General features: G+C 37.9%; 1 protein-coding gene across 2 annotated transcripts; it reads left to right on the forward strand.

The window, feature by feature from the left end:
- The first annotated feature begins 6,563 nt into the window (after positions 1 to 6,563).
- Positions 6,564 to 23,747, forward strand: LOC121375665 (coiled-coil domain-containing protein 24-like). 2 transcript variants are annotated; one of them, XM_041503226.1, is made up of 9 exons: positions 6,564 to 6,596; positions 8,708 to 8,889; positions 9,398 to 9,561; positions 10,115 to 10,179; positions 11,319 to 11,406; positions 12,065 to 12,157; positions 13,362 to 13,489; positions 13,873 to 13,978; positions 20,619 to 23,747. In XM_041503226.1, exons 2-9 carry the CDS (start codon positions 8,725 to 8,727, stop codon positions 21,091 to 21,093), a joined length of 1,284 nt encoding a protein of 427 aa, XP_041359160.1. In that variant the 5' UTR covers positions 6,564 to 6,596; positions 8,708 to 8,724; the 3' UTR covers positions 21,094 to 23,747. The 2 variants fall into 2 exon arrangements, with proteins under 2 accessions (XP_041359160.1, XP_041359161.1); XM_041503227.1 differs by having other exon boundaries at positions 6,566 to 6,607.
- Positions 23,748 to 24,712: the final 965 nt, after the last annotated feature.

Below are 24,712 nucleotides of genomic sequence, written 5' to 3' on the forward strand. Positions count from 1 at the left end.
ATCATTAAATATTGAAATGTTACTCTATTTTGATATTGAATAGTAACAGTTTTAAGTGATTCCCCCACGCTTGACCAAAATATGAATTTGGTGGATTTTCATTTCTTGTGTTTTTGTTTCATCCTGAAAATTATCACAACTACCCATTATTTTTGTTCTTTGGACCTTGTTCTAGTTATCCATGTGCTTTGAAGTATCCACATTGGATTAATGAACACACCCTCGCAAAGTTTTAAGTTTTCATTTAAAAAACATGTCATTCTCTTTTGGTGATATTTCTTGTTTTTAGAATCTGTTGATATGTATGGTATGAGGCATTTTGAATCATGCTTCTAGTCATTTTGCCATTCACAACCCCAATGAGTTGAGTTTTTCATGAATCACTTTTTAAAAAAATACTGCTAATATGATGCATATGCTGTATATTATTTACATTATTTAATGTATTTTTAAAGATATTTTGTTGTAGAATTGACCAATTTATTTTTGTTTTTCCTTTATACTAGTGCCAAGAAAGTTGGCCCTTAAGTGCAGATTCACACTTATAACATTGAACATATACCAGTCTCAGTCGCGTCATGGTTAGGCCATCCGACATTAGGCTGGCAGATACAGGGTTCGCAGCCCAGTACCGGCTCCCACCCAGAGCAGGTTTAATAACTCAATGAAATAAGTTGAAATGAATGAATAAACACATACCAATAAAAGAATTTATACCCACGAATGTTTGCTAAATTAAACTTGAATCTGGCTAATGATATTAGGACCAAATTGCTAATTATTTGGGTCCACCCTGGATTAAGTGAATAAGTACCATATAGTTGATCCCTGAACAGTCTTTCAGAATATTCCTTTTCTTTATTCCCCCGTCAGTGGGCTCATTGGGCTATTTCTCGTCACAGCCAGTGCACCACGACTGGTATATCCACATTCGTGGTATGTGCATATAAAAGATCCCTTGCTGTGAGATCGTGCATATAAAAGATCCCTTGCTGTGAGATCATACATATAACAGATCCCTTGCTGTTAAGTCCTTCTAAAATGCTCCAAATTATATAAATATTCGGCTGAGCAGTCAATTCATTTTATTTTTGGCTTGTAATTGTTGTTTTTTTGTTTTGTTTTCAATCTTACTAATTTCTTTTACTAATTGCTATTTTCAAAATTCTGTCCATTTTCAACACACACACATACACACACACACACACACACACACACACCATCCCAAATCGGGCCACTGATCTTATCGGAGGTCGGACTCAAGATGGGCGTGTTTGAAACCCTAGTGGTATATGAACACGTTAAGCTAGTTATCTATCTATCTAATTTCTTTTTGACCGCCCGATCTAATGAAATTTATTGAGTAGATTTTTTTAAATTAATTATATTAATAAGAAATGCGCATCAAAATTTTAAAGGCCCACTATTTAATTTTTTGATGTAAATTTCAAAATTGTCCCCTTAATTTTTTCTGTCCTGGAGCAAGTCACTGGCTATCCAGAGACAGGCCCCGGGACGGACATGCTCGAAAGCCTAGTGGTATATGAGCACGTAAAAATTATTCGCACTCGCACTTGCTGTTAATGGAAAAATGTAGTGGGTTTCCTCTCTATGACTGTCAAAATGACCATATGTTTAACATCCCATAGCCGATGATTAATAAATCAATGTTCTCTGGTTGTGTCGTTAAACAAAAACAAAGTTTATTTCTTTAGTCTTTGAATTAATTTTTTTTATTGGCACCAGTCCTTAATGATTCCCTTTTGGTTACAAGACTAGGAAGTCAGTTAATTTCTGGAAGGTACAGTGCACAGTCATTTTATTGTATAACTTGCACACAACAATGTTGAAAAGTAACAGTTGCACAGAGTAACATGTTTTTGATGAAAGCAAATGCCAAACTACTACCGTCCAAGTTCTTTATTTTTCACCGAAACTGACAACAAATGCAACAATTAGCTGCAATCATTTCACAATCAATATTTACCAAACAATCATTTTGAATGTTGGTAATTTGGTATTAGGACCACCCCACTATTAAGACCAATTTTAATATGTCCCGCCAATGGTCGCAATAGTGGGGTTTCACTGTAGTAAAGTCTATGGAGGTAGTGGGATTATGGAATGCATTAGAAAATATTTAAGATTACTGCTCATCTCATTATTGTTTTTCTTATTGTCCAGCGCAATTATGTAGATTGATTTGTTTAGTCGCTAGTATACAACATGCAAGCCATCATGTTTTGCCATTCTAGTTGATGGTGTCGCTGGTTTGGATTAAGTTATTAACTTCATTCATATATATATATGTGTGTGTGTGTGTGTGTGTGTGTGTGTGTGTGTGTGTGTGTGTGTGTGTGTGTGTGTGTGTTTGTAGCATCTTACATAATTTTGAGGTTTTCATCCATTTATATTTTTGTGTCTTAGTATTCATAAAATTTACCACATGACAAATCATCTGATATACTGGTACATGCCTTTAACACCACATTTATTTTGTTTTGTACTGGGATGTCATTAAAAATTCATTTATTCATATAACAGGTACATTGTCCACTTTATGATTGACCTAATAATTTTGCTTTTTATTTTTTAAATAGTTGTATTATCTCAGAATTATTATGTTGATGTAACTTTAAGGGTTAGGGACCTTATTTCACTAAGTAACTAAGTACAAAATGTATCAATGTGTAACATATAACATCTAAATTAAATGGAGAAGTCCAATAATCATATTGATTATTGGCCCTATTATACTCTTTTGTTACCATGTTGATAACACTGACAGGTTGTTAACAGCCGAGAAGAAAACTGGACAATATTTGCAACTACTAGTCTTTCAAATTATATTAGATCTTGATGTTCAAAAGGTGACTGTTTTGTGTGGGCATTTATGGAAGTGTACATGTATATTATGCTATAGAATCTTTACTTCAGTTTAATGATGTCTAGTCTTTGTTGGAAAAAGAATGAATCAATGCGACGGTGACTGGTGATGCACACTTTCATCATAATAATTATTTTTAAATTAAGGTAACTTTTTATTTATTAGTCCACTTCCGGTCCAATGGGAAGGGACTATAGGTTTTGTCTCAGTCCTATTGTCTATCTGTCTGTCTGTCTGTCCCACATATAGTTTTCCTGTATCTTGTTTTTCACAGTGCCTCCAGATATTGAGCTGAAATTTTGTGTATGGCATTATTGTATAATGTCTAATGTTCGAGATCAAGTTTGACTTTCATGGTGATTTACCCATTTTTTTAATAGAGGTATGACTCTTGAACTTAGAAAATTTATATGGAAATTTGTTAACCAGACTTTTCTTCACAATACGTCAAGATACTGAGCTGAAATTTTGTGCATAGTCTTATTGTGTAGTGTTACAGATCAAGTTTGACTGACATAGCAATTTACACCTTGGCCATTAAACTTAAGTAATATGAAAATGAGTTCGGCTCAATAAGGGACATGTATTGCTTTAGCAGTACTCTCAGAATGCTTGTCAACATTTTCTTTTTCCTTTGAACTGTACACGTCTGTCATTTTGTTATTTTATTGATGAAATATTGGTTACAATTTGGAACATGTATTAAAGTGTATTTGTATATTTTTAACTGTTAATAAAGGTTGTTTGCTATGACAAATTTGTGTTGTAGCAGGCAATAATAACCGACTGGTAATTATTTTGTGATTTAATTTTAAAATGAGTTACCGGTAATATATTTCCATAATAAAAGCAGGGCTTCTTGATTATGGTAGGCCCACTCCCATGGCTAGTGATATTCAATGTAGGGCTAGTAAATAACTACTACTGCCATGCCCAACAGCTAGTGAAAAACAAAATTGTCAAATGTTGCAGTTACGTCTATTTTGTAAATATGAATATCCTGACCCCACCCCAACCTCCAATGTTAGTGTTTTTAAGTTTTATCTCCCTCTTTAGGTGACATATCGGATTATTACTATAATTGAGTAAAATTGTATTAACTAAAGTAAAGTAGGGCTAGTGAATATTTAATCATGGCTAGTAATTTTATTTAATCACTGATCTCATGGCTAGTGGATTTAAAACAAATTCCAGAAGCCCTGAAAAGGTTCGAGGCGTGAGATATAATTAACTACTTGCTTCAAGAGAACATGCTTACAACTCTATATGAAATAACCGTAACATACTTTTTCTTACAAATTAATTATACACATCATGTAACTTACATATTCATATGACTTGGGAACTTCACAGTGCATATATTGATGGGATTTTAGACCACTTCATTGATTCATATGATGGGCGGGACATAGTCCAGTGGTAAAGCACTCGCTCGATGTGTGGTCGGTCTGGGATCGATCCCCGTCGGTGGGCCCATTAGGCGGCTACTCATTCCAGTCATTGCACCACGACTGGTATATCAAAGGCCATAGTATGTACTACCCGGTCTGTGGTAATGATGCATATAAAAGATCCCTTGCTGCTAATCAAAAAGAGGGTTTCCTCTCTTAATATCTGTGTGGTCCTTAACCATATGTCTGATGCCATATAACCGTAAATAAAATGTGTTGAATGCGTCGTTAAATAAAAAATATTTCTTTTGATTCACATGACATTTCACCTCACAGCTAACTGAGACATCCACAAAAGTGAATGTCAAATGGTCCCTAGTTAATCTGTTGTAATAGTGTGTTAGTCTGTTTAAAGGTATTAATTGGTATTAACTAGGTTTTCAGCAATTAATAAATTGCAACAGGGTTTTGTGGTGTATTCTGAATCCCAGTTGCAACAATAACCCAGTGTATATATTGGCTTCAGAACTGACGGCCAGTGTTGTTAATTTGAATGTCAACATAGGAACTGCCAGTGTATACTCTTCAGAGTTGGTTGGACTAGTGCATCCCCCTGTGCCCCGCCTGCCCCACCCCCACCTTTGAACCTATGATATAACGAAAACAGTTTATGTTGTGGAATTCAAATGTTGACCAAATTGTAATTCATAGGCTGTTCAACTTGGTCTAGACTAATCTATAATGATGTCACATATATACAATGATATCGTTAATGTCAAAATTGTATTATCATGGTCTAGATTACGTTTCATAAGCATTGGCCCAGCACTTCAGCCCAGATTTGAATGTTCTTGGTCAAAATATTAAATGTCATTAATTGGCATATTAGTGAAAGGTTCAGGTTCGGAATGAATTGAATTCTATACACCTGGAGAAAGCTTAGAATGACATGATACCAATTGCAGCTAGCTTACTATTGGAAGCATTCTGCATTTGGAAAACAGATCTTGCAGAGAACCATTTTACCCCACAATATAATACAATAACGAATGAACTTAGATGATCAAAATAAAGTGTTTTTTTGTTTTAACACCACCATTAGAACACGATTTATTAATCATTGGCCATTGGATGTCAAACATGGGGTTTTTTTTACATTTAGTCTTAAGAGATGAAAGCCACTACATTTTTCTATTAGTAGCAAGGCTTGTTTTATATGCACCATCCCACAAGCAGGATAACACGTACCATGGCCGTTGATAACCAGTTGTGGTGCACTGGCCAAGTCAAGAAATAGCCCAATGGGCCCACCAAGTGGGATCAATACTAGACCCACCACACATCAAGTGAGCACTTTACCACTGTGCAATATCCCATCCTAAATGAATAAATATTTTGGATCAATATGCAACTTTGAGATTGCTTCTTTAATTCCATTGATTCCATAGGATTACCAACAGGTTAGATGTGTGATGTCACATTGACAGACAAGAATTAGCCGCTACCCTTCATTCATTTAAGGTAATTGCTCTATAACCTTATCCTATGTGGATATTATAGACTCAATTTAATTTTTCACTCAACTAGTTTGTTTCTGATAGCCTTTTCTAATTGCGGACAGTTTAGAGTTGATGACAGAGTTGACAGTGTCTATGGAATTGCTGAATTCACCACATTACTTAACATTTGATTGATAGACTGGAATATAGCAATATATCATATAGAACTGAGTTGGGGGTTTCTTTCTTTTTTTTGAGGGGGGGGGGGGGGGTACTTTTATTGTTTAGCAAGCCATTTACCAAAGCATTCTTGCATGAGAGGTTCTTGTTAATTCTGAGTGCCAGCACATTAAAATGGTTAAATATATTCTCAAGTTAATTACATAACTGTTCAGTGTGGGATCAGTAAATTTCAATTTAGAATATTAATAAAAGATAAAAATAATAACTTTATTCTCGTGTGGAAACAAACTTTTCTTTCTTAATTTATGTAAAACAATTTAGTTGTCATAGATGCAAGTGCCATTTAAGAAAGTAAAGTTTGTTTCCACATTCTAATAATATTATTAATTCTGTCATTTATTCATATGTTAACTGTTTTCTTTTTAGGACGATAAATTTAAGTTACGATTGTTTGTTAGGCATATTAATTTTAAAACACCTTGCTATGAACTACCTGCTACGACGATGTGTTTTATAATAGCAATTAATACTATGAACACCGGTGTCGAGAAAATTAAGGAAGTGAGTTGATTGACCCGACACCGGTTTGTAAACAACATGTCTGCCAAGGATAAAGTATGTGCATGAGAAGTCATGGTATTTATTAAGTAATCTGTTCAAATATTTGTTCGATATTGATTGTAGGTTATTGTTGGTACAGTGTTAGATAAAACCTATTTCTGAAACCATTGAAAAATGTACACGTATGGGATCAGCATGGGGTTTTGTTAATAAAAGTAGGCGAATATTTCTACGTTCTGTCGTCTATGATTATCTATGAAACCATCACTCAATCAGTGATTGATTGAATCATTATTTTCACCATGAAGACGGCAAAATACTTTGAAAAATTAGTTTTTATTAAATAGACGGTACTTGAAAGTCACTACTATTTTCACTTAATATGTAGTTCATTAAGATTCATTATTAGGCCAGTTTTTGTGGGCAGGTCCAATAAATGTCAATTTTTTTTTAAAATTTTTCTTTTTACTGTAGACATTGACTGTCGTGAACTAGTGCATCTGTAGTAACTAAACATTTTTAAAATGGTATACAAATGTATACACCTCCTATATCGAGGAGATGAACTAACATGTTGTCATGTTAGTTTAAAGTGTATTGGAAATCCATATATCGTTGGTTGTTGGACTTTGTGGAAAGACATACTCATTTTGCCTCACATTATTTTGTACAAAAAAGTTGATATGAAATGCAGGCTGACTCATGTTGTCGGTGTGACATTCATAGGCAATTCCGGTTTTGCTGTACTGATCAACGTTTTAATATTATTATTTTAATAAAGATTTCAAGATATATGTAAAACAATACAGATGTTTGTAAAGTGATGCCATAATGTGGGATTAAAAAAACATTTTGTTTATTTCATTTCCATCTTCATCAAATGAATCGATCACTTTGATATTGCCAACTCAGTTTCGTTTTTGGAAATGTGGTGTATATATTATTTGGAATCCAAGATAAATTATTTTAATTATAAACACTACCACTTCTTTTGTTTTTATAAGTGGTGATATTGCCCCCCCCCCCCCCCCCCCCCCCCCCCACATTAAAACTTTATAATATTTTATAAAGAATTGCTGAATAAACAGAATGACAGACATGACAGGAAGTAAAATTCATTAGTTACGTTACAACTAATTAAATCTGCAATTGAGGACAAAATATCAGATGATAGTTAGTGGAAACAAAAGACAGAATGACTGGTCTGATCACGAGACACATTTGGTGCCAAATAAGTGGTTTTTCAGTTGGACATTTTCGAGTAGATAACAAATAAAATGTTTTCATTGTTCAAATAAAATATAACTTTTATTGCGTGTATCAAACATACAAATGGATACATGTATGGGAGGTTGTTAAAAATACTGTTAAATTACGTTACGGTAACTGTTGCAAGCTACTGAAATTTTTCGTCAGTTGCTTTTTTGTACACAACGTGGCATGTTTCCTTTGATATCTGTTGTGTAGAATGATGATTATTTTTGTGTGGAAAAAAGTGTGCATTTGGAAATAGCAGAGATAGGTGCTGTAAAATATAGTATGGTGCAGGAAAATAAAGACTTGCAGAAAAATAAAAGAGGGTGGCAGAACATGAAAGGAGGGCGGCAAAATACAATAGCGGTGCGAGCCGACCCGCTTAAATGGATCAGCGAGAACACTGCTACTAATCTCTATATTTTATTATGATTTTATTAATCTGGGTCCCAGTAACGAGTTACTCTCGGTATACTAAGTTCAAAAATAACTATAGCTCTCCCTTTCCAGTTCGGTGGACCAGTCAAAATTTCCTTCATTCAAATTGTGCACCCCTTTCTCTTTCGCATTAATCCTACAGGACTTTCCAAATTCCATAGCATCAAAACCACCCTCAGCCTGCTGCTGGTGCTCTCTTGCACCTGTCAGTGCAGGCGGTCTCCTCTCCCACCCACCCCAACCTTTTCCTTTTCTAGTTTGAGGAGCCGGCCGAGGCTGGCACCTGTGCCCATGACAGGTGTGCACTAAAACAGCTTGCTATGAATGTGCACATTAAGCCCTTTGACCTGACCTGGCCAGTAGGGGACATGTATTGCTTTTTTAACATCAGATTTTAGTGCCACCCAAAAACTGTTGTTGTCCTTGTTTTATGAAAACCTCTCAGCAGTTTTCTGGTATTTAATCTAAGATTGTTTTCGTTTGTATTGTTATAGATTACTGAGTGACAGCTATGGCAGGGGACGTGCCACCATTAGATCTGTATGGCAGTGGTTATGAGGCTCCACTGTCACTATGGAAGCTTGTGGAACAACATGTTCCAGAGCATGAGCGGGAGGAAGTAAGAAACCTTCTGGGGGAGTCGCTTATCGACCAGAGTTTGGAACTGCACGAAGAGGTATACATCATAAAATTAATATTTATAGTTACAATAATAGTAATTTAAATCGATTATTTTGTTACTGTTCATAATTAAAATAGTTATTGAATATGGTAACTGTATGTGTAACTGTTTGTGTAACTGTATGTGTAACTAACTGTATGTGTAACTGTTTGTGTGACTGTTTGTGTAACTGTATGTGTGACTGTTTGTGTAACTGTGTGACTGTATGTGCGACTGTATGTGTGACTGTTTGTGTAACTGTTTGTTCACTGACTTCACACTGTTCAAACTGATGAGAGGGGGATTTTATTCCTCAAATTAATAGGCGTTAGAGGGGAAAGGTAGGGCAGGACGACACCCCTAAATATGATTCAGTGTCTTCATTGGTATTGATTTATAACCCTACATATGTAATTTATTAGATTTAATGTCTTGTATTTTAAAAATAAATACCACACTCAAACATACATAGACACATGCACACCAGCTAAAAATGTTTGTAATCGAACATTATTTTTTATAGGTTGACACACTTCTTGAAATCTGGCGTGATTACAGGGAAGAAACAGATCTTGAAATCGCCCAGCCCACTCGACTTCCTGAACCACCAGAACTAAGAGAGAGACTGGTCCAAGAAATCTCCTTTTTCACCACCAGCATCAAGGAAAAAGCCAAAAACCAGGGAATGTATGTCTTTGTAATACTACTGGGGTTATTTATATTGGAGGGGGAGGGGTCAATGTAGATCCATCAAATATATTTTTAAATATTTATTGTTATAGCCATGCTATTTTCATCTTAACATGTTTTAAAAGTGGCCATTTTTAAAGTTAAATACAGTTAGAATCTTGATATTTTATAACATTGACGTTCATATAGATGGAAGATTCAGGCGCATATGCAGGGGGAGGGTTTAGGGGTTGAAACCCTTTCCTGCTAAAATTCCTGCATATGCACTGGGATTACTAACAATCTTTATAATTCTCAAACTTATCTTAAAACTTAAAAATGCTGTTCATGAGGGCAAAAGTATCATTACCATAGTCACAAACAAAACTTGAAAAGCACCTCTTTTCTGTATTTTGTTTTATGAATTCTAAAAGAACAGGAAAGATTTTAGCTTGGAACAGCAAGAACCCTAAGTCTAACCCTGACAGTAGCCACTAAATGACCAACGTCTACCTAATGAACACAATGTTACCCATTTTCATCCCAGTGTAATGTTTTGTTATCATTTCAGTGATCCTGAAAAACTTCTATCAAGTCACAACAGTGAAATTATAGAGTATGCACAAGAGATAAGTCGTAAGTGAAATAAAGAAAAACTGGAATTTTGTCCCCTTTTTTTAGGTTTTTATTAGTTATTTTTTCAACGCTTTATTATATCTTAAAGCCGCACACCCTAGTTCCATCCAGCGAAAATAAATTATAATTTGGTTAATCTACAAACCTGTAACACACTTAGATCACGTTTTTATCAAATGGAGTGAAAAAAGCAGGTTTTATATCGATAAATACCATGGGAATCCCCATGTCCCAGTTGCTTGAAATAATTTTGAAAGTTTGTATTCTGATGTCACCGATAGATGTCGCTCGAAGCACAACAATGATAACAGCCACGTGGTATACCAACGTCTGTGACATTGAAATGGAAATATCCCATCTAAAAATAGATTAGACCATGTCTGCTCAACGTTTTTTTCTCAAACGTGCGCCCGTTTTTCAGAAATACGAAAAATGCATTTTGTGGTATTACAAACACCAGGATTACCAGGATTACTAAAAAACACTTCAGGTGAATGGAAATGTATATTCTAAATAATAAACGGTAAGTAAAGTGCAATTTTATTTGTGAAAAAATGGGTTTAATAGTGAAAAACAACGCCGTAATGGTTAACAACTAGCCGTAACTAGGGTGTGTCCCTTTAATATTGATTACTAAATATCACCTTTTCATTTAATTAGTTTTTAAAATAGACTTTCAGACTTGAATTTATTATAGCAAACACGGTGATATTTGTTAATAAACAATGACATTTTTTGGAGTTTTATTTATTGCAGTTGGTATAGATCACATCAGATTTTTAAAAATATACTTGTTTGTTCATCATATTTGTAAATAATTAACTTCTTATAGCCAACTGAGTTAATTAAATTATGGAATATCTTTCCTTATGAACACAAATCAAAGATCATTAATGATCAGTATCAAAAACAAACCTTTAAATATTACTTACATCTTAGCTGGAAATAACTACAACCATCAACCGATATCGTTTCAATACAAATTGTACATCAAAATCATTTTGTTTATAAAAAAACCACATTTATATTTCAGTATATCTGTATGCCATGAGGTAAATGTGTTTGTCTAAATAAAGCTACACTTGTAGTAAGTATGTAATAAGTTTTAAGTGTTTTGTAATTACTTAATTATCTTCCAGTTCCAAGCACAGAGAGATCTTTCTCTCGCCTCCAGACATCACGGTCCAAAGATGGATTTGAGACGCCAAGAGTCGGGACACCTGATAGGTCAGTTAAAGCTGTGACCATGTGATCTTTCCTCTCTTATGACACTGTATACTGATGTGGGGCGAGATTTAGCCATTGGCCTTACAGGTGGTAGGTACTGGATTCGCACCCCAGTACCTGTTCCCACTCAAAGTGACTTTTAATGGCTATGTGAGGTGTGTGTGTTTAGGGGGTGTAAGGCCACTCCTTCATTAACAACTAACCATACATCCATTTCTTGGATAGAGTAACCGGATAGATGAGGTGTGTGCCCAGGACAGTGTGCTTGAACCTTATTTGGATGTAACCATGGTCAAACTGAATTAAACAATAAATTACCCACTCAACCACTCATCAACCCTCCTATACAAATATTTCTACTGGAATAGCCTATATTTACAAATGAAAATCAAATGTGATGTATTATATGTGTTATATAGCTTTTGATATATTTTACACATACTTAGTCAAATGTTTATCATTGTTCACAGGTTGTCCACAAATTCCAGTATTAGTGAATGTTTATCATTGTTCACAGGTTGTCCACAAATTCCAGTATTAGTGAATGTTTATCATTGTTCACAAGTTGTCCACAAATTCCAGTATTAGTGAATGTTTATCATTGTTCACAGGTTGTCCACAAATTCCAGTATTAGTGAATGTTTATCATTGTTCACAGGTTGTCCACAAATTCCAGTATTAGTGAAAGTGTGGAGTCAATGTCTGATAAACTAAATATGCTGCATTTTGATGAAGTTCTTCAACATCTAAGGTAAGTACTAAAGTCATGTTTAAAATACTGAAGATGTCACTGGAATGTTCATTAATCAGCTGATATTTGCATTCTGCTGATAAGTAAAAAAGTAATACATAAATAATCTTTGAATGTGCATTATTATGGTCAGATATTTATTTCGGCCAAATATTTATTTCAGACACATTTTGTTTTAGTCAAAAGTACTATTTCCTTTTCAAAACTTAAAATATGTGTGTGTATTATTAATACCCTACCAGTTCAACCATAGGGGACTTTAGGTTTTGTCTGTGTGTCTGTCCCATACATAGTTTTTCAGACTTTATTTTCCAGTGTCTCAAAATATTGAGCTGATATTTTGTATATAGCTTTGTTATGTAGAGTTACAGGTTACGTTTCACTTTCATTGGGATTTGCCCATTTTTTGACAGTCATGGACCTTGAATTAGGAGATAAGAACATTCGTTGGGCCCAGTAGAGGATATGTATACTGATGGAAAGAAATAAGGGAACACATCAAATTGTAAACCAAATTTAATTCACAACTAGCGTAGTAATGTCTGTATTTAATACCAAGTTGTAATGTGGGACTGAATGTCTGTAGTGTTGAATGTGTTGCCTATATGTTCCCAGTCAACTTCTGACAATATGAATTGATTTTTAATGCAGTCATTATTTCTTGTTGCTATCTGTGTAATCCTTTATTTCTTTCCATCAGTATATTAATCACTGTTTGTGTCAGTTTCATGGTTTATAGAGTTATACGATATGCATATTGTAATTATTTTTAAATTTGTTTTATAATTCAGTTACATTTTCAGATACATATAACAATTGTTTGTTGCCTCTTTTATCTGCACTAGATTATGACCATAATTATAAATGTGACAATGTTTGGGTGCTTTACATTGCCAAGTACTGTTCGTAAGTCATACATGTATACAGTCCTCACAATTCACATCTGTATTTGTTAAGTCATTGCAGTTTCAGCGACAATCTTTAAGAGATGGTCAAACAGTCTGTGTTAAAAGCTCCAGCCAAATAGTATTTTGAAGACAAACTAGTATAGGTATGTTACCTACAAATGCTGAAACAAAGTGTATTTTTAGCAGAAACAAACTAATTTTGCTTCAGTAGTAGTCTCTGGTGAGGCAGTTACCTGAATTGCAATGGCTACCTTGAAATGTGTGTAGTTTATGTAGCATTTATGTTGCATTTATAGATCAACACTACAAGAAGAAGTGAACCTGTTACTGGAAGACATTAACTTTCTTCAGCAGTGTCTGGATGACGAAGCTTCCTTCCGTGCTGGTGGAGGACTCACACTGACAAGGGAGCCAACTCTTACTGGTCAGTTTGACACACACATAACATCCCTTCATACTTCAGTAGCATTTGAAACCTTTTTTTTTCTTCAAGCAATGGTTTTCAAGGATACAAACTGTTCTCTTTAGAGAACTTCTTCACTTAATAATTACAGTTTTTATTTTAATATATATTGGGTGGTCTTTATTCAGTGTGTTGAGTGTTTAAAAAAATTACATGTTAAAAAAAATCTGTTCCTAATTCTTTGCATTGATTACTTTTCACTATTGGTGATTGTATCATGCACTTATTTAAAATGCCAATAGCTAAAATAAAAGAGATCTCTTTAATTAGTACATTACTTGGTAAAAACAGTGTTTTTAATTTGTAATTTGATCTGTGCTGTAGAATGCTTTGTGTTGTTTCAGAATTAAAAGAAGAGCGTTCTTCTCTGGAGAAAGAATTGTTGTCTGGTGAACCTGTTCCTGTGAAACCACCTGGAAAAAGGCCAATGTTCACTCCCTCGAGACTCAGGTCCCTTAGATTGATATCCATAATTTGTTTAGTTTTTTTGTATTTGTCCGACCTTTCATCAAGTGCATCCCCTGCTGACCGTGTACCCATGAATTGGTCTGAACATCTCAGTGATCAATCAAATGGCTATAACTTTCCATTGTGTCTAGAATTTTTCATTGGGGTGGGTGGAGAAGTGGCATTGATGCATTTGGTTAGAGGTCAACATAAGTATGCATTAAAAAATTTGAATTATTTAATTTTTTTGAAAGTGGTTATTTTAATATCAATATTTGTCTTTAAAAATAGATTATTAATAGAATTTATATCCATTATGAGAGATAGATAGGGCAATTCTAATCCAAGGAGTAACATGTTAGGTGTTTGGGTTTTTTGTAAATATTAACCCTTACACATAACATTTCTATAGACATTACCTGTCCTCAAACAAGTGCACCTTCCCCCCCCCCCCCCCCCCCACACAAGTGGTCTGGTCCGAACATCCCAACAGCCAATGGGATGGCCTAAATTCTTCTACTGCATACTGCTCTCTAGTTCCGGTCACATGACTGTAACTTCCTTCTTTTTCTCTTCGCTAAAGGGTCTGGACGTCCTTTTGCTTGGCTCTGTTTGGAGTCAACTTTTTTATAAGACCTTTAGTTTTGTATTCGTGTTTGGGTGAAATGTTTTTCACCTTCGTTTTCATTAGCTTTCGTATGTTCTTTTCGCGTATTTCGCTTGACTTTCCAAGCGTTTAATTACATGAAATGTTGTTTATATTGCCTCTGTGTTGACTGGCTTTGTGTTTGGGTGAAATGTTTTTCACCTTAATTTTCGTTAGCTTTCGTATGTCTTTCGCGTATTTCGCTTGACTTGCCAAGTGTTAATTAAATGAAATGTTGTTATATCGCCGGTTGTCGTGTCGGACGCCATTTGCAAAATGGCGTCTTTATTTACCGACTTTGTATTTGTGTTATGGTTGGTTTTTCTTTCTTTTCACAGATTGAAAAATTACTATTATCATATCTGATAATGTTCAGGCGACTAGTTCGAGCGTGTTACGCTGCAAGAAGTTAGTGCCGGCGGCGACCCACACGACTTATGTCCAGGTTGTCGTGTTCGTGTGGCCTCACTTCTAGATGCGACCTTTGTGCGGGCTTGTCTGATGTCGAGTTCGTGGCTTACCTGAAGGTGGTGTCAGCGAGGACCAAGAAGGTGGAATCTTCGAGGACCAAGAAGGTGGAATCTTCGCCTTCGATTGCTGACTCCGTGGCGGAAGTGTTACGTTCAGTTCTACCGACCATGCTGGAAGAAACAATGGCGTCAATGGCGACCTTAACCAAACCGGCGGGTTCGGGGTCAGGTCCAGTTCCAGTGCCCTCTTCAGGGGGTGCGGCTTCTTCAGCTCCACCGATACCTAAGACTTCGGATGACAGGCCTGCGGTCTCTACGCAGCCCTCTAAGAAGCCGGTTCATTCAGATAGACGCTCCACGGATTCCAAGGCTCACCGATCTTCGGCGGGGAAGTCCTCTTCGGCGCATCGGAGCCGGGACCGTAGCCGTTCCACATGACCTGTATGGCTCCCTACGGGTTCCACAGATCGTCAGCGCCAACCTTCAATTGATGTGGCTTCCAAGGCCTCCGAGGGCTAGACGGGACCATCTACGGTCCGGTTAACCGGCGGCTTCCATTACGGTACATCGATTGACCTGTGCTCGGGTTCTACGAGACTTGGTGATGAAGCGCCTGCGGCATCTGTCATTGAAGAACCCGACTCGACGGACCATATGCCTATGAGGGATTGCTTGGCGGCCGTCTACGACATGTTGCCGTCCTTGCCACATCCAACGACGATGTGGTCATCCGTTCCTTGGTATCCACACGGGACCGCCCACGGTCCGGTTCTCCGGTATCTCCATCGGGCCATGACCAGAGCGACTGGCTTGTTCACGGGTGCTACGTGACTTTCTGATGATGTATCGGTTCTTGCGGTGCTGGAAGATCTGGATGCGGCGGACCACCTGTCATATCTGATATGCTACCACCGCTGGCCCATCCACCTGTTTCAGCCAAGAAGGGTCCGGTTTCGATGATCGCCACGGAGGTTCCACCGGCAGATGTCGGCATTTGATCGTTGGCTGCCACAGGCCCCCGTCGGTTTACACGGCTACCAGTAACCGGCCCTTGCGGATCGTTGTTCCAGCAAGCAGACGGAGCCCTGTAACGAACTGGAAGATTGCTGCGTCATCGGCTCACCGTTCGGTACCCTCGTCCCGTGATCGATCGAAGTGGTCCCGTGATCGATCGAAGTGGTGCAGCGTCCAGGGTTACACCGGCTCCTGACGGGACCGTCCACGGTCCGTGTTTCTGATTGCAGCCAGTACATTGGATCGAAGTGCCTGTGCCAGGTTACTGACTGATTTCCAGATGATGCGTCGGCACCTTCCGTTATAGAAGATCCGGACGCAGTGGCCCACATGGCTGTGACTGATTGTCTCCCGTCTTCAACCTATCCTTCAACGGTGTGGCGCCGGCTTTGGATGACGCTGTTTCCGGTGGGACCAGACGAAAGAAGAGTCCACACCAGTCGGCAGCTGATTCAGCGTTCAGGGTTTACACCGGCTCCTGACGGGACCGTCCACGGTCCGTGTTTCCGATTGCAGCCAGTACATTGGATCGAAGTGCCTGTGCCAGGGTACTGACTGATTTTCCAGATGATGCGTCGGCACCTTCCATTATAGAAGATCCGGACGCAGTGACCCACATGGCTGTGACTGATTGTCTCCTGTCTTCGATCTATCCTTCAACGGTGTGGCGCCGGCTTTGGATGACGCTGTTTCCAGCGGGACCAGACGTCTTCCTGGAACTTACAGATTGGCACGTCCTGTCAATGGCTTCAGTTCAGCGTACATGTACATGGCGACCATAACTCCTCATATGCAGGATGCCAGAGGATATGCCTTGTTCCAGCCGTCGACTTTGATGTTGGTCTACCTTATATCTTCCGTGACGTCAATGTGCACTACGATTGCACACTATCGTCAACCGACTTGCCTGAAGCGATCCATTCTCGACTTTCAGCACAAGCCGGTAATCTTGGCAGACCTGTGGTCTACATATGTCTCTTTGCCGTGAAGGGGTTCGATGTTACAAGCGTTCCGGGTTGGTGACGAAGACAGTCTACTGGTCCGGTCACTTGTGTTGAGATCCCGTGCACCGATGTTCGAGGAAGGTTCAGCGACATTCGGCAGATCGTTCTCTATATCCGGTGGCGATGCAAGACAGTCGCTACTTCCGCTGGTTCCGGAAGTTATCCAGTTGCCATCGCGTGGTACAGGGATCATTGCGGCTTATCAACTCACTGACGTTCACTGTTGTTACCGCCAGAGTTTGCTGTTTTGCGTTGCTTCACTTCCAGGTATATCGGGCATGTAGCGTAGCGAGTTGCTACGCTGTCTTGGCTCTTGCCTGTATCACGGGGTCGCTGTTTCCGATGTCTTGATTCCTGAATCACTCTATTACTGTTTCATGATGTATCATTGCAAGAGTAATTTTGACGTTGGCGCAACATTTGACGCTTAGAGGTCGCGGTATCCAGTTTGTTTCTGAATCCATGCATTCAGTATAACAACGCAGATTTGCTGATCCGGTTACCAGTCGCCTTGCAGTCCAGTCCCTGTTGGTGGCTGTGGTTTACAGATGAAGCCGATCTACACATCAGCCTGTTGGAGATGTTGGCAGTTACGTCATCCTTCATTGGCGAGAGATGCCGTGAGGCGCCTCTCTCATGGTAGCCACAGACAGTACCACCGCAGTGGCTTATATCAACCGTCGGGGCGGAACCCACTCCAGCAGTCTGCTGCAGTTGTCTCCACATCCGACGGAATGGATGCTCCATCCCGAAGCGTTTCGATGGGTGTGCGACAGACTTTGCACATCAAACATCGATCCTTTCACCACACGATTCAACCATCAGCTGAGGGTTTACGTGTCTCCGGTGCCGGATCCCGAAGCTCTGGATCTCGACGCATTGGCCATAAGCTGGGAACAGATGGACGCATACGCTTTTCCTCCACCAATCCTCCTTCCAAGGGTGCTTCAGAGGTTTCAGCTGTACCATTGTCGCCTGTTACTCATTGCTCCGATGTGGCCATCCAGGATGTGGTATCCAGATCTAATACGTCTTGCCGATCCACATCCTTTATCGCTGCCAGACTGGGATCATCTGTTGCTGCATCCCACGTCAAGACTATACCATCCACATCCGCAGTTGTCCAACTGCACGCCTGGACTGTATCTCCAAGAGTTTGAGGAAGAAAGGTTTTCTTCACAGTCTATGGCGGCCATTTTGCGTGTGAGCGCACAGAAGATCATCTACTACTGCGGCTTACACGTCAGATGGCTTTGTCTTCACCGATGGTGTTGTCTCCCGGCAAAAAAACTCAAAACCCTCCATACGATTCAAATACCTCGTCTTGCTGATTTTTTTTGCTGTATCTGCGGACCACTTTACGATTGAAAGGGGTCTACCATCGCTGGGTAACGTTTCGGTCATCGCTACTGTTCGTGATGTCACTACTGGAACGAAGTTATCGGGTATTCCTGAGATCCATAAGATGATCAAAGGGTTTTCGCCTTGAAGATCAAGTACACCGGTTTCGGCCACCAAGATGGGACCTGAATCTGGTGTTACGAGCGTTATCGACCGCACCTTATAAGCCGATCGAATCCTCTTCCCCTGCAAGACTTGACGCGGAAGACGGTGTTTTTTACTCGGTTTTGCCACGGCTGTCCGTGTCTCAGAACTCCATGCTCTTGATGTAGACTTGGTACGTTTTTCACTGAGATCGGCGTGCAGTCAACTTGGGGTTACTCATGAACTTTGTTGCAAAGAATCAGTTACCAGACCAAGCGCCTCGTTCATATGTTGTGCAGGCCCTCTCCTCTATCGTTGGTCCGGCGGACGTTGAGGACTTGGCGTTGTGTCAGAGCCCTGCACCAGTACATCGAGAGGACCAGATCTTTTCGACAACATCGCAAAAGACTTTTCCTTTCCTGTAACCAGAGTCGGTTGAGGGATCTTACCAAGAACACGGTGGCCACCTGGATCCGGTCTTCTATCCTGACCGCCTATCAGAAGGAGGGTTTACCTGCTCCGTCTGCTTCTAATCCGCATGAACTCCGTGCCTTGGCTGCCACGATGTCCCTGCACTGCAACACACCCATTCAGCACATTATCACTGGTTGGTTCTGGGCTACGGACTCCATCTTCGCCAACTATTATCTGAGGGATGTCTCCACAGAAGACGTTGAGGGGTTCCATCATCTGGGGTCCGGTTGTTGCTGCACAGACTCTGTTGAATACAAGCCGTCCTCGTCGCCGTTGATGTCTGTCTGATTCTGGGCTGCATACCGAGATGTCCATCGAATCGACAGATGAGGATTGCTTAGACTTTTGTTCTTTTTGCACAGTTAAAGTAGCTACTGGTGCCGGAACTTTTGTCTCGATAACCTTTACCCTGCACTGCATGTGGTTATTGGTTGTCGTTATTGGACTAACAGATCTTTGGTGTACTAGAGACAGAAACACTCGGGGGTCTTGTTTTGTTCAATGTTCTGACGGATGCACCTCATTAGGTTGTCGCTTCTTTTATTGAAAAACTATAACACTTCAATACGTGAGGGTTACCGTTAACACCTGCATCCCTGGTGGCTACGTCTTCCCACCCTGTCAGAACCAGCATGAGATGTGGCTTCCGCCTCCTGGTCCATGTGTTTCTAGGAGCCGTACCTGCCACTGCTGACGGATGCCACCATTCTGGTTGTTGTTACTAACATCACCTGCATTGGTCTGTGACGGGCATCCCTAGGATGAGGGCTTACCAAGGTTGGCCTTATTCTTCCACTAGTCAGCCTCTTTCCGGTTGGGGAGTTTTCACAAGCATCTACGGATCTCGGCACCCACCACCATCTGTTGAATGCTGCACTTGTTTGAGGACAGGTAATGTCTATAGAAATGGAGAAAACTTGAGTGTTTTCTTTTTTATAGATACATTACCTGTCCTCAAGATTCATCCCGCCCGGGCCTCCCCGCTTCCTGTTCTCCGTGCGATGTGCTCAGGGAAAAAGAAGGAAGTTACAGTCATGTGACCGGAACTAGAGAGCAGTATGCAGTAGAAGAATTTAGGCCATCCCATTGGCTGTTGGGATGTTCGGACCAGACCACTTGCGTGGGGGGGAGGTGCACTTGTTTGAGGACAGGTAATGTATCTATAAAAGAGAAAACACTCAAGTTTTCTCCAATTTGCCTTATATATACCTCTCAACGGTGACTGATTTGTTTTTCTTGCCCACATAATTACAATAACAGAACCAATGTAAACTAAGGTTTGTTTATTCTTGACCCATTAGTAAATACTTCCACGTACAACTTTATGAAAAATAGACATTATGACATCAGTCCATTGGGCATAAAAAAGTTTTATTTAACATAATGTAGCAAAAATACATACACTTAATTTTATTTTTATTTTCAATAATTTATGTTTTTACAACTGCTGTTATACTTAAAATATTGGATCTTTGAACAAATTATTTTTATACTATTTAATGTTACATGTATCTTTATAATATTTTGTGGATGTTTTATTTATCTTTCAGAAATATTCCTCCCAAACCGTCCTTTGGATCACAGCTTCGTCCACCGAGCCATTCCACTTCTGCTTCCTCTTCTTCCAGCCAGAGAAGTCCGCTGAAAGCTTCTCATGAACTAAGACCCACTGTTCCGACTTTACCACCAGCTGACAAAACGACTAGTCTACTGTATTCACCAAGCAGGTACGAGAGGAAGGAACAAAATTCACCCACTGGAAGCATTTCCAGCACAACGTCTAAGGTTTCTCTTCAGGATATTGGACTCTTTGATAGGCAGCCAGCCAATCGAAAAAGGACATTAAGTCCAGGAAAAATAAAAGTAGTTCCGGTAGACAGTATTATTGATTCTGGCAGACGAGAGAGTGACTGTAATTCCATGTTGACCCGTTCACCTCCTTCCACTGGGAGAAGGACGGACAGACTGAGTTCAGCTGATAGGTTTAGGAGTATGGTACTGAAAAACAGAGAGCAGCCAGCTTAATATTTTTGGTATTAACATTTTGTTTTTTGTGTGGAAATATTGGCTACTAAAAATATCTTGTATTCCCAGAAGATATCCAGTCATCTGATAAGTAGAACATAGACAGAAATTCATCTGGACTTGCCATTGTAGTTTTTCTGCCTGAAGGATTATAGCAGTGACAATCAAAAAAAAGAGATTTAAAAAAAGAGTGTGACAATAGATTATTATAATTGATATTAAATTAAGTTTGTTTGAAGCCCAGAAATCACAAGATTTCTTAAAGCAGTGGAGCCATAATTACTGCTTACTAATTAGTTTGTTCAAATTTATTTTCTTCACTGATTAACGAGCTGTAATAATCGTACCTTATTAGAAGTCAGGAAAGAGACATGGTAACTTAAGGAAGCCTTCTCCCTGTGGGATGTGTAGTGAATATTAACAATTAAATAATTTACATGGATATAACTTAACAGTTATTTTCCTCAAAAGTATCGTAACGTTCCATATCCACTATATATGTAGTATTAATAAATAATATATTTGCTGTATATACCAGTAACCACATTTTTTTCTCTCAATATTTTAAGTGTGGGGGGTATTGAAATTCCAGTTTACAGAGTGTCCGGTCTTGACAGGTTTCACTGTATATGTATTATTAATAATAAATCTACATGTTGCATTAAACCACAATAAATCACATTGATATTTTTGTTTGAGGATAATACAGATTGTCTTGCCTTAAAACCAAAGTGCTACATATAAAATCAGGAATTTAATATTGTGGCCACTCTCAAAATTGTAATTCAGCTGAAATGTCAACCGATTCAGATGTCTTCAATCAACTACAATGTACATCACAATGGTATGATGATACTGTGTGAGTTAATATAGCATCTGATCGATAGAAAGACAATTTAATTTGTTATTGCTTTTGATATATCAATCATTATAACTGTACAATCAAAAACATAAATTTATTCATGATTCTTTTTTAATGTTTTAAAATTTGAGTTACAATGGCCCTGTCCTTCATATCAAAATGTATCATTGAGATGGAGAGCTAGTGAAGTTTAATCCTCTGAAGGAATACTGGTTGGAGCAGGCAAATTCCCATGGGGACACTTTATCACCAAAATAGATCTAGTGTGACAGATCCTATTTTACAAGAAATGATGTGTATGTGGTGTTTAACATTTCGCTGAACTAAATTTAGCAATAATTGTTTGAATTCGGTACATTCCAATTTCAGTAAAGTTAATGAAGTTGTTTTTTGATAGATATTGTGTATCTTGTAACATCGTATTGATGTTCAACATGAATGAATCAGGGCTCATGCTAAAAAGAATTTTTGTTTTAGCCAATTTGTGGATATATGAAGTATTATGTATTTTCTTCAAAATTATCTTAAAATTGGCTAATTAAAACCAAATTTTATTAGCCAAATACCAAATGTTGTTGCCACTTTGTATAAAAATAAGCAGTTGGCTAATTTGATGATGGATAGGGTGAGCCTTGCTGAATTTCTATTATTTTGTTTTAAACATAAGTGATGCAGTGCATATATAGTTGCTGTGATACATGAAAACATGTTATTTATTGTTGTTGTTGTTGTTGTTTGTTGTTGTGGAGAACATTATGATCTGAACAGTCTGTCATTTGGACATTGTATACCCTAAATGGAAAGGTGTCTACAATGATTAACATGTATTTTAAATTATTATACATATATAATATATATGTACGTTTGTTTGCTCTAGATTGACACTAATTTGTATGTACCGTATATCTTGTTTATTACAGGGTTATTGAATCTTTTCACAGTTATTCATCTTTATTTTGAAATATTATTTCTTGAGAATAGTTGATCCCTACAATCTCTGAATGTGAAAATATGTTACGTTATATTATATAAGTGTTAAAAGCAGATTTTGTTTCTATTTTTCCTCAAAAAGGTGGGTTTTTATTTTTTTTATGTTTTGGTTTTGTAAAATTTAGTTTACTGTGTAAAAATAATAAAATTATTACTGTGAAATTGTCATCTGAAAACACAGAAATGAATATATTCATTTTGTTTCTATTTTTACACTATTAACCATTCCAGTATATTTGTTTACCTTTGTTACATTGTTTGCCACGGTGGGGGTGGAGGGGTGGGGCAGTAACAAACGAATGAGGCAGAGTAATATAATAAAAATGCACTTGGGTATTTTTTAACATGCTCCCAGTCCTCCCTAGGATTTGGCCCAGGTTAATTAAAAAATGAAAGATTATATTATATATAATATTATAGAAAAAGTTCTTTGAATTTTGTTACTTGTGTCAATGGGTTTATCTCACATGTCATCTTGTGGGAATGATTTATGTATTGGTTGTTCAAAACATGAATAAACAAATATAATGTATAATTTAAACATGAGTTTTATGTGCAGTAAAACAAACAACTTTATGTTCATGTCATCAAGAGTTTGAATTCTTATGAAGAAACAGTGGTAATAGTCTGCTGACTCTGCCCCAAATTATTTATTTATTTATTTATTTTAATTATATAATCAAACATAATGGTTGCATTCATCTGATAATTTGCAGAACTTGTATTCACATAGCCACTGCTTTTTGTAACCTCAAAATATGGTCATGTATTTCATTAAGCATAATATATAGGTCTGAATTTGTGAAGCCTCTTTTTCAATGTTTAAGCATTGTAAATATGTAGTTACAGGTGTGTAAGTCAAAAATGGGCTTTGTAAATTCGCCCGAGTGTTTTGGCCTTTGTGCGTACATGTGTTCGAGTGTGAATGGTTTTTGGGTGTGTTTGTGTTAAAAGTACATTTCTTCAATCACCTTTTATAACAACTTCATCAAGTTCAGATTTTATAAATGTTTTGATTGGCTGAAAACTATGCATAGGTAAACTCATTTCTGTATTGAGAAATGGGTGTTTTCTGTTATTTCATTACATGAATCAGTGTCAAAAACAAAAGCTTCTCCATGTTCTCCCGAAGCCACACGATATACATGTCTTGTTTGTATATTATACTCAACCAAGGTTCATGGTCATGGCCATCAAAAGAATTATAACCATATGGAATTTCCGTATCATTCGCAAAATATATATATATATATTTTTAGTTTAAACAGGGGGTTTCAACACCTGACCCGCCCCCAAACACCCACCTGCGCATGCACCTGCGTACCCATGTGGGACAATCATTTAATAAAAGTCCTTTTTTTTAAAAATAAGGTAGAATGATTGTCTTTGAGAACATTACGCTACGTAAGTTACGATTCATCGTAAGCATCATGATCACGGTTTTAAATTGTGTATGGTCGAATGCAGCTCGGCTTTGACCATGGTTTTAATATGAAGCTAATCACAATTGCCTTTGGAAAAAAAAATTTCGTATGTATTGTAGGCCTACATTAAACGTGTATACTATAGGGATTTGGTCCTTCTAAAGCACATTTTACAAATATTTATTGACGTGATGTAGAATTAACAGTGGACTTGTGAGTATTTTATGTCTGATTCTCTGAACCATGTTGAAAACAAAACTATTTTTCAATGGTGAATGGTTAGTTTTTACATGCGTTTAAGATCTTCTGTGTATCTCTCTCTCTCTCTCTCTCTCTCTCTCTC

The sequence above is a fragment of the Gigantopelta aegis genome, chromosome 6 (assembly GCF_016097555.1).
Source record: "Gigantopelta aegis isolate Gae_Host chromosome 6, Gae_host_genome, whole genome shotgun sequence".
NCBI classification, from domain to species: Eukaryota; Metazoa; Mollusca; class Gastropoda; order Neomphalida; family Peltospiridae; genus Gigantopelta; species Gigantopelta aegis.